Below are 10,398 nucleotides of genomic sequence, written 5' to 3'. Positions count from 1 at the left end.
ATCAAATAAGAAGTTCTAAGTTCAGAATGGCTCTGTCCCTCCTCCTTGTCTATGCATTTCATGTGCTAAAATGGCTGTCTTTAAATTATCAGTCACGCTAGACTACGTGGTGTGGTTTTCTAATGCCAGTGCTTGGATTTGTTCTTAGCGACTTCAAGTTCATTGTACTTAGATGCTGGATGGAGAAAGCACTTCAGGAGTGCTGCTTATAGTGATCTTGGGGTTTCAAAAAATCTCTAGATGTTGAAGTGATCTGAGAGCAAGGTGGAGTGTAAAGCACTGCAGTAGACGGTGTGCTGTGAAGCCCTCCCTGTCACGTGATGTGGAGCTAACTGCACATATAGGAGCAATAGCAGGAGAGTTATTTGATGGAGAAGCTAATGCTTCCCCCCCACCTGTGTCTCTCTTAAATGTATCTTTGTGTATGTGCTGAAAAGGTAGACTGAGTTTGTTTTAGGTTCACAACCAAAGCATAACTGCACCTGAAATCTTTTGAGCTGTAGAACTCTGAACCTGCTTTGGTTTAATAAAACCACAGGGGCAGTGGAGAATCCTGTTGTTTGCACAGCAGTATGTAACAGTGTCACACTTGGATAGCTTTTCTTATTTAGGCTCCTAAGTACTGCTTGACTTCTGAAGAGTTGAAAATAAGTGGCTTTTCTTGCATCCTGCTTTGCGTGTTGCTAAAGCTCTTGGGGCTCGAATTGTGCTGAATTTCACTGTCTGGGAGAGCAAGGAAGGTCCCTGTGCTGTGGAGGGCAAGAACTGCTCCCCAGCACTGTTGTTTGATAAGGAGTGACAGGAAGAGCTCTTGTCTAGTGGCAGCCCAGAAGTATGTAAGCAATTGGTTTTGTTGGCATTTTGTTATACGTAAGGTGATGTTTCTCAAAAACCTTCACAGCATCTGCCTTTGCCTTTAAAGGGGTTCTAATGACAATGCCACAGAAAGAGAACGTGCATTGCTAAGTCCCTGATGTGCTGTTTTGATTTGCCTTTGATTAGGAAAAAATTGAAAAGCAGCATTCAGAAGGATACAGGCAAATCTCTGCGCTGGAAGACGACTTGGCACAGACAAAAGCTATTAAAGATCAGCTTCAAAAATACATTCGAGAACTTGAGCAAGCAAATGATGACTTGGAAAGAGCAAAAAGGTGACCTACCTTCTGTGTTCTCTTTTTCCACCTCTGTTCTGTCTTGAGTGGTGTCACTGAGCTGTTAGCAGTGCCATTCCAAACTCATCATTCAGATGATGATTGTAATGAAGAGGTTTGTGGCAGATGGGAAACCTGATAAATTTTTTACCTTCTACTCATCCCACTGCACTCTTTCATGTCCTACAAGCTGAAATAACTGCAAAATAAAAAACCACAATGTTGAAAATAGACTGCAATGTTAGCCCTTTTCTTGTGAGAGGGGAATTCCTCTATGTGCCTGAAAGATCAGGTAGTGACATCTTGTGCACTTTTTTTTCAGAGCCACCATAATGTCTCTCGAGGATTTTGAACAGCGTTTAAACCAGGCTATTGAAAGAAATGCTTTTCTGGAGAGTGAGCTAGATGAGAAAGAAAACCTTCTGGAGTCTGTGCAGCGCCTGAAAGATGAAGCTAGAGGTTAGACAGACTTGACTTGGATCTTTCCCTTTCTCCCTTCCTGGCTAGTAGCTGTCCAGTCCTCTCCATATATCATAGAGCCTGGCTTTTAAGTTTGCTTCTTTTCAATCTACTACCTGAAATGTAGAAGCAAATGAGGAAGCTTCAAGGCTTTCACATGCGCACACACATACCTCTCCCCACTCCTTGAATGCCTGACCTTGTTCCAGAGCAGCACACAGAAGAAAAAAGTCTGTTCCAACCTTCTCCTAATCTGTGAAGGAGCTTCAGAGCCTTAGAGGGTTAAGAAGAGCCAGTCCAGGTGGGGTATGTGCTGGTCTGGCTTCTTGTAATTATGAAGGTCAACTTTAATAACCATTAACCTCATTGTTTCCTGACCTGTGAAAAGTTAAGTTAATGGAACACTAATAGGCAGTAAAACAGGAGGGCTGTGACTGACTTCTAGTTACCTTTGAATGGCCTCATGTGCTAGCTTCTTGGTATCTGTCAGTGAGGCTGGGTGAGAAGAGAGAGACCGTGGTGCTGGCGATACACCTATTTTCAAGTCAACTCAGATTCAGTTTCCTTGAGTGATTTCCATAAGCTACAGCTAGGCTGTGGGACAGAAGTGCTCTGTCCCTTGGCTAGATAGTGGTGTGGCTTCCACCTGACCTCAGCTCGTGTTTCCTTGTGGAAACTGGAGTGGAAGAGAGAAGGATACAATGGGTGAGATCTCAACCTGGCGGGGAGCTGGAATACAGCCAAGGTGTGCCAAGTTGCCTAGCCTCAGTTTCGATGTGCCTCTGCTTACCAGCCTGTAACTTCTGGAAAGAAGTTAATTCCCTGTCTCAAATGGGGCCTTGTGACAGTATGAAAATTAAAGCCAGATAACAGAAACTGAACTTACGACTGCAAAAACATCTTGAGCTACAATCCTAGGAAAGCCTTTAGTGATCATCCAGATATTGAACACAGACAAGTGTCTTGACTTCATCTCCACAAGGGGAACAATCTCTTAAGCAGAATATCCTCACCTGTTTTTATCTCGGTGGATACGTACTCAAAGGCTTGCTTTGTGTTGCTTCCTTCGTAGATCTACGACAAGAGCTTGCAGTGCAGCAGAAACAGGAGAAACCGAAGACACCAATGCCAACTGTCCTGGAAGCAGAAAGAACAGACACTGCAGTTCAAGCATCCTTATCTGTGCCTTCAACTCCCTCGGTGCACCGGGCACCCAACATCAACATAGCCACCCCTGTGACATTTAGGAGAGGTGACTGACAGGGAACAAGCACAGAAATAGTTTGGTGCTCTTGTTTTTACTATGGCTTCTGACTAAAGGAGGAGTGAGAAGAGTCCTCTCTGAGGACTCGTCCCTCTGGTCCCACTGCAGCAACAGATGTGCAGAGTAGGACAGGCCTCTAGAAACCCAAGCTTTAGCACGTATAGGAACTTTAGCTTACGACAGTGTAACCTGAGCTGTCTCAGGGAGACAGTCTTCATATCCCTACAGGGTATGAAAGATCTGGAGGCGAGATACAAAAAGGTGAAGATACTAATGTTTCCTCAGTACGTCAGGCTGTCTTCTGACTACCAGTGTCAAAGCTTGCTTTTTTCACTTTTTCCCCTAATTAATAATGTGCCCTTCTTGAACCTGTCCTGCAGGTCTTGAGGACAGTTATGGTGCAACCCCTCTCACACCTGCTGCAAGAATATCTGCACTTAACATCGTGGGGGACTTGCTGCGAAAAGTGGGGGTAAGTGATTACCTGCCAGCCAGTGCTCTTGGAGAGGCAGAGCTGTCTGAAACTGTAGCCAACACTATCTGTGCTGGTGCTCTGGAGAGACTGGAAAGAATATCTTGTCCTCAGATTAGCTAAGCATGGCCTTGAAATTTGGTCTGGACTTTGGGGATTGGTCAGAAATGTACAAAGGTGGACCCTGCTCTGCTTTTCTAAGATCTTATCCAGTTGGGGAAAAGATCTTCCTCTACACATTTCTAAACATGCACGTGCAGAAAGAGCAAATAGGCATAAATGAAGAGGGGGTCTGCTCCCAGGAGAGGCGAAGAGGAAAGCACACTGGTGCCTGGTGTCCAGAGGCCTTCTGGTAAAGTTTGCCTTCAGAGTCCAGTAGTCTTTTGAGCAAGGCCTAATGTCGTGTTAAACTGTAGTTTGGCATTTAAGGTAGTGCTGATGCTGGAAAAGTTATCCCATTACTTCCTTCTGGTTTTTTCCCTTATGCCCCAGTGCTGTGTTGGCACAAGCATTTGTCTGACTTTTTGATGGGCTGAGCTGCAGAACTGATACAGCTGAGGAGTAACCCAGCAACCAAGTGATCTAGGATGGGAGCATGTGGTGGAGAATAGGGTGTCTGTGACTCGGTTCCCTCGGGTGTACCGCCTAGTACATGCAGCCTAATACGTGTCTAGGGGAGCAGATGGCTCAAATGAACATTCAGTAGTCTAAAGTTATGCCTGTAAGGAAGATGTCAAATTTTCCCCGAGGAAGCTGAAGATCTAGTGTTCCTGCTGGTGAACAACATCTACTTCTTAACCTCTCTTATAGAAACAGATTCAGCTTTAGAGAGATGACAGGCTTAATCTCTTCAGTGCTACATGAGTTCTGAATTTTTGGAGTCTAGCAGGTTCCTCTACTAGACCACTCATTCTGAAAGAAACACTCCCCCTGCCCCGCCCCCGAACACCTACTGCTGCTTTGGTGTGCCCCAGTGCCATCTTGTGAAAGAGAAGGACGATACCTGACTCTTGCCTCACCTGTGTTTACATTAGGCTTTGGAGTCCAAACTTGCATCTTGCCGTAACTTTGTGTATGACCAGTCTCCAAACAGAACCACGGTGTCCATGTACATGAACAGAGATGTCCTTGAAACACGACTGGGTCCTCATCAGCCGCTGTGTGATACAGGGTTTGTGCCATTCTTTGCTGTTGTGTCTTAGTAAGAAGTGTTACTGTTAGAACTCGGTGACTGCTACTGTTCTGTTTAGTATTAAATCTTTGTTTTGGTAGAGACAGATTTGTTTTCAAAAGATAGGAGATGTAAGTATTCAGGATTAAGATTTGAATGTTTCAGATTGGGTTAAAATTTGGAATCAGTAGCTGCTGAAATTTGAAGACTAGCTAGAATCGAGTTTGGAAACCACAAATTCAAATCAAATGTGATGGATGTATTTTATAATAAATCCAGTGTTTAAATGGGATGGAGTACAACAGAGAAGCTCTTGCTTATTGGTTAATTTACTTTACGCTTTCCATTCTTAGACAAGTGATGTCTCGGAACATTACGGCACGTAGGGATTTCCCTTATTGTAGTTAAGATTCTCATCTCTGGGAGATCTTGAAGGCAGCTAATGGCTTCACTCAATCAGAATGGTTTACGGTTGCTAAGATGTGTTTCCATGTACCAGCTGACAGGAATTTATGTGACTCAAGTTATAAAATTGTCTGAATACTTAAACAGGTTGTCTTTTTTTAAAGAAAGGAAGAAAAATCAGCAACTTTATCACAAATGGCAGTTCAGTGTCTGCCTAAGCCCTGCCAATCCTGTACTGCACATTCTTTAGACTCTCTGTAAATGAAGTGCCTATAGTACAGCTTGTACCAGACTTAACGATTCATCTAGACCCTTTTTTGGGGAATACTGGTTTGTCCTGTTACCCTTACTCAGAGTTGTTGCATGGGGAGAGCTCTCCATGTTGTACTTGCTATCACAGCCTGGGGAGAAACCTCATGAAAGCTCTTAGAAAACTTCAAAGGACATACATTTACATATTACTGCAGCTGATTTTACGTCGCCTGCTGTAATGCTAGAACTGAAATTCTAGCACCTGTAAAAGATAGCTTCTCCCTGCTCTGAGGGAAATAGAGCCCCGTGGTACAGGGGAAGCTCTGCCCAGTTAACTAACAGGCTCTCATAGTGCTCAGAGCGATAGTCTTGCATCTGTTGATTCCTTAAGCTGAGTGATGTAGTCTGGAAGTAACCAGTTACTCTGCAGATGGTAACAAGACTGAGCAAGAAATGCACTAACTTCTATTTTGTGTTTGCAGGTTAGTGAAACGCCTGGAGTTTGGAACACGGCCTTCAAATATTCCAGGACCAATGAGCCATCCCTCACAAAGTGTTGTCAAGATGCTGCTATGAAAAACTTGTCTGTCCTCAGAAAAGGAAAAAAAATACATTTTAAACTTTAGTTTTGAAGAGAATATTGATGAACAATGAGGCAGCAGTCTCGGTGTGAGAACTGAACAAGAAGCTACAACTGGCGAGGGCCTCCCTTGCCCAGTCTGGCCTCCCAGCCAGGTTCTGTGGGTAGTGGGATAAAGCTGTGCTGCCTAGAGTGCAGGACTTAGAATTGCTTCCTACATCAGTTGCTCTAAATAGCTCCTCAAAAGTGGCGTCTTTTGACGTTGACAGTCAAAGCCGTTGTCCCTCTCCCTACAACAGAGGCAGTGTTCTCTGTGCAGGCTTTGGCTGTTGGTGTTAACACAGTGCCACAGTGTTCTGTCTTAAATTCTGGTTGTGCTGGCTTTCTATCAGGGGTGTTGTATGCTGCAGCCACCTCAGAAGTGTGTTGGCATGGAGAAAGGTGTATTTCTGTGGGGGAGCTGCTCAGCTCTTTGTGGGATGTTTGCTGGTCAGAATCTTGCTACATGAAAACCTGACTGTAGCTGTAAGATGGTTTTGTAAGCAGTGATTAAGAACAGGTCATGGTAAAAGGGGAGGAACGCCTAATGCTTAGAGTACTTGGGAGATCCCAGAGCTAACAACAAGGACGGAGACTTTAGACTGGTTTAGCATATGGACATCTTTTCTTTGGCCATTTTGTGGCCCACGAAGCCTGGCTGTTGTAGGAAGCAAGAGACCTGATGAAGTTTCTAGTTCTAACATCTTTATAGGTGGGTTTTACTGCTTTCCAAACCTCTCTTTATTGATGTGCCTTGGGTATTAGTGGTGAGAATATCTGCTTTCAGCTGATACTAATTTTTAACCTGAAAAGTCCTCTATGCTAGACAAGTGTATAAGACTAGAGAATAATTTTTAAATATTTTTTTCACATATAGAATATTATGTCATTTTGGTTTTTTTAAATGGAGTAGGTTCACTCACAGTATTGATGTACCATATGAAGACTGTACTTGCAAAAATAATGACTAAACAATTTTTATGTTTTTTGTGGGAGGTGACATGGGGAGGCTTGACAAAAGAATGCATAAATGGTTTTGGCTTGTGTGGTGGTTTGGTTTTTAAGAAAATGCTGCAAAAACAGCCACTAATGCATCTATTTCTTTGGAACAGGAAATAACCACAGATCATTTCCATTATTCAGGCCACCTACAAAGTTGGCTCAACAGGGGAGCAGAATAAAGCTTATTTTGAATGCTAGTTGTTGATTCACTTTGAGGGTTTTTTGTTTTTTTTTTTTTTTGCAAGTTGTCTGCAACTGTGGTTTATGCACAAGTGTATGCTCCCAGTTTCTCCTCTGTTCCTGATCAGTGAAGCTGCAAGGGGCGTTGTTGTGCTGAATTGTATGCAAAAGATTTTCGTACATCTTTCTTCTCATGGTGTCGGAGCCTAAAGAATGTAAATATTGCCATAGCTAAAGATGCCTCTTGGATTTACTGTATTGGCATTGCGCTCTCTTGAAGTCTTGACTCTGGCTGTTTTAACATGTTTCAACTCTTCTCACACAGAAGGCTGACGCTTTTTTCTTACCCATGAGGAGCAGAAGCGGATGGGCTGCATTGTTAGATGTGCTGACACAGGGACTATGGTTCAGTGGACTGTGTAGCCTGGAGAGATCAGTCAAGGCAAGTTGCATTTGCCTTATCTTGCCAGAATTCACTTAGCAAGCTGGCTTGCAAGCAGATTGAGATAAGGCAGAAATCTGGAAAATAGTGGCTGTGCTAGTATTAGATACTTTACAGAAGCTCTATTGCATCACCCATTCCCTATGAGTGGGCCATGTTGCGCCCAAGTGACACCCATACACAAGAATATTGGAGTAGTTTTTATAGCCTTTTATTAGTGTGTAAGCACATCCATGGTGCATATAAAACTGTAACAGCTGACTTAATTTGAACAAATGATATTTTATTTTTCAGTAAGTGATTTAAAAGGCACTTCCACCTTGTGAATGGTGCATCAGGGGTGTAGTAACCAGGGGGGAAAAACCCTATATTTATTGAATACTCAAGACAAAATGAAAGTTGAAGAAAAGATTAACTGACCAATGCCTTTTTTGTTTTTCCCTGTAACAGTCTCATAAATCCTGTAAACCATAGTTCACTGTGATTTAAATAATCTGAGCTACTAGAACTCACTCTCTGGAAGATGCTCAAAGTTGATTACTCTGAGTGTTAAGAAAACCCCACTTTTTCAAATACACTTTGTGGTAAAATAAACTTTGGAGTACTTTGAACACGGATCTATACATTGGAGACAAGGCAGTTGTGCTTTTATCTTTGTCAGAGGAGTGGGTGTATGTGACCTTGACACTAAGAGTAGACTTATACAGTGCTAAATATCATCCTCCCTCCCCTTGCTGCAGTGCAATTTTTTAAAAGCGTGTTTATTCACTGGCTTTTGTTCCATTGAAATCTCCATCTCTTGCATCCATTTCGTCATCGCCTCCTTCTGTTGCATTCTCTATTACTCTTCTGCCTCCAGATCTACGGGGCGGGGCAAAAGATGCTGGCTCATTTCCCCTCCTGCAGTAAGAGGACAAAAGTAAGATAAATCAGGTGTTAGTCATTTGCAGTCCTCACAAGTAAGTGTGGAGCTCCTGTGGGACTGATGTTTTTAAATGCAGAACAGCCTAGAGCTGTGGGCCTCTAATACAGCTTTCTGTCCTGTAGCATATAAGAGTAATTTGTGGACAGGTAGAGACTCCCAGTTGCTTGGAACCGTGATGGGATTCCTGTTCTTGTGCTTGAAGTTCTCCCCTAAGTAGTCTCGTCTGCCCCAACTCTCCATTATTCCCTTTATTTAACTTTTCCTCTATGGGAACTGCAACTGGTTCTGCTTGGAAGGAATGGGACAGTGGGCTGCTGGTACCCGCAGCCGCGGGGGAGTGTCCTTTCTGCCCGCTTGGAAGAGCACAGAGACAGCTTGTGCTGAATTTCTGGCCTGCAGTCTGAAAACACCCACCAGTTACTACCGAAGGCCTGTGAGCCCAGGGACGGGAGCAGTGCTGTGGATGTCAGCAAGCGTTTTTGAGCCCTCAGTCGCTCTCTGCAAGGGCTGTGTTTGGGAGAGCACCCCAGGTGCTCCGACAAGTATGGGATCTCGGGTTGTAACTCCAGTCTCTCCCAGTGGAGAGAGGAAACCATTGCTGCTTTGGAACTGTGTTGTAATTCAGGTGCTGATGCTTAACAGTGCAAAAGTCTTGCAGAAGAGCTTACAGAAAACGTTTTTTCCCATCTTACCCCCTTTTCCTCTCCCATCTCCCTCCCATCCCCATATATTTCATAGCTACAGCCCAAGGCAGGGACACTTTGGTCCTCAAGGTTAATTTTTTTGGGGAGGTGTGAGCAAGTGAGGCAGAAGATGGGTTTGTCTCTTCTTGGCCCCCATTGCTACTCTGCTACAAAACACTCAAGTTTTGTAACATGGCCTCTCACTTGCCCCCCCAGGCAAACCTTTGTAAAGGCTTGAGACCACGGACGTAAGCAATAAAATAAATTCAAGATCACTGAATGTTATGCCGAAATTACGGATTTGGTTTTAAATACACCCAACTCTGCACTTTTGGGTACATCAATCATGCATAAATATTTAAAGGCTTGTCTTGTCCTTTCTGAAGCAGCTATTTAAGTTCAATCTTCCATACAAGAGAAGGGGGTAGGAACACTGGCTGGACTGACGTTTTTCAGAGGCACAAATAGGTGTCTCCAAGGTGGAAATGTGACATGTCCCTTTTTCCACAGTTCTGCCCTTAAATTTCACTGTGAGCAAGCAATTAGCTGGATAATAAAGCTTCGCTTAAGATCTGCTGTTAGTTAACCTTAGTTGTTCTGGTGCTAATGGCATATATTGAACACAAGGGTGTGTCACTTCCACCCTGGCACTGCCTGACAGAGTCTTGGCAGCGGTGTCTACTGTTTAATGATAGCAGATAGTCGTAATTTTTTAACAAGACAATTCTAGTTAGGTCAGTAAATTCGTTAATTCTTGTCAGTAAAAAAGTGCTCTTTACCCCCTTGTCTCCTGTGATCAGGACCCAATTACTTGCGAGTCATTTGTAAGATAACTCTCTTAATGCTGCAGTAATTCACTGAAGTGCTGTAGGAGAGCAGGGGACTGGTGGGGAGTAACAGCAAGAGTCTAACCAGGTAACTGTCCAGCGCAGCTTTGGCTACAAAGTAGTGAACTTCCCTATCCTGCACCAGTCACTTGCTACCAAACTGTTGCAGTGTGCATAACTTTTTTTAAGCTGGTATTGGCCCTGTGGGTAAACACTGCTTATATCTGTTCCTCTTAGGTTTATGGTTTGATAATGTTCATGTGGTCATTTGCATTAGTACCTTTAGAGTGATGCATATAGTTGAGACAGGCCTTAAACATTAGTGTTTGTTTAGCATCTCTGTATTTAATCTCCTTTTGACCAAGTGCTACTGAAGTGGTTCTTAAACAGTCTGACTAGAAATATTAGGCCGACTAAAAGGCACATGCAAGGACAAGACATCATCTTTAAATATCTGTGCATTCACAGCAAAATCCAGTGTATGTAAAATAGAAGATATACAAATATTACAAGGCAGTAGCTCTTCAATTTTTGCAACAGCAGGAA

At 43.4% G+C, this 10,398-nt stretch overlaps 2 protein-coding genes across 4 annotated transcripts in view; one reads left to right on the top strand and one right to left on the bottom strand.

Annotated features, from left to right (window-relative positions):
- The window catches only part of NDE1 (nudE neurodevelopment protein 1), a 9,257-nt gene extending 3,507 nt beyond the window's left edge, over positions 1-5,750 (top strand). The window contains exons 3-8 of the mRNA XM_010141409.1: positions 1,003-1,151; positions 1,474-1,610; positions 2,683-2,862; positions 3,255-3,346; positions 4,381-4,517; positions 5,657-5,750. Coding sequence (XP_010139711.1) covers positions 1,003-1,151; positions 1,474-1,610; positions 2,683-2,862; positions 3,255-3,346; positions 4,381-4,517; positions 5,657-5,750 — 789 coding nt within the window. The remainder of the gene's footprint in view (positions 1-1,002; positions 1,152-1,473; positions 1,611-2,682; positions 2,863-3,254; positions 3,347-4,380; positions 4,518-5,656) is intronic.
- A 1,863-nt stretch (positions 5,751-7,613) lies between these two features.
- Positions 7,614-10,398, bottom strand: part of MYH11 (myosin, heavy chain 11, smooth muscle) — a 54,220-nt gene continuing 51,435 nt past the window's right edge. For all 3 annotated transcript variants that reach the window (XM_010141406.1, XM_010141407.1, XM_010141408.1), the window contains one exon: positions 7,614-8,317. In XM_010141406.1, the coding sequence (XP_010139708.1) occupies positions 8,179-8,317 (139 nt within the window). In that variant the 3' untranslated portion in view covers positions 7,614-8,178. The remainder of the gene's footprint in view (positions 8,318-10,398) is intronic.

The sequence above is a fragment of the Buceros rhinoceros genome, unplaced genomic scaffold, assembly GCF_000710305.1.
Source record: "Buceros rhinoceros silvestris isolate BGI_N320 unplaced genomic scaffold, ASM71030v1 scaffold4418, whole genome shotgun sequence".
NCBI lineage: Eukaryota > Metazoa > Chordata > Aves > Bucerotiformes > Bucerotidae > Buceros > Buceros rhinoceros.
This window is presented reverse-complemented; position numbering and strand designations above follow the sequence as displayed.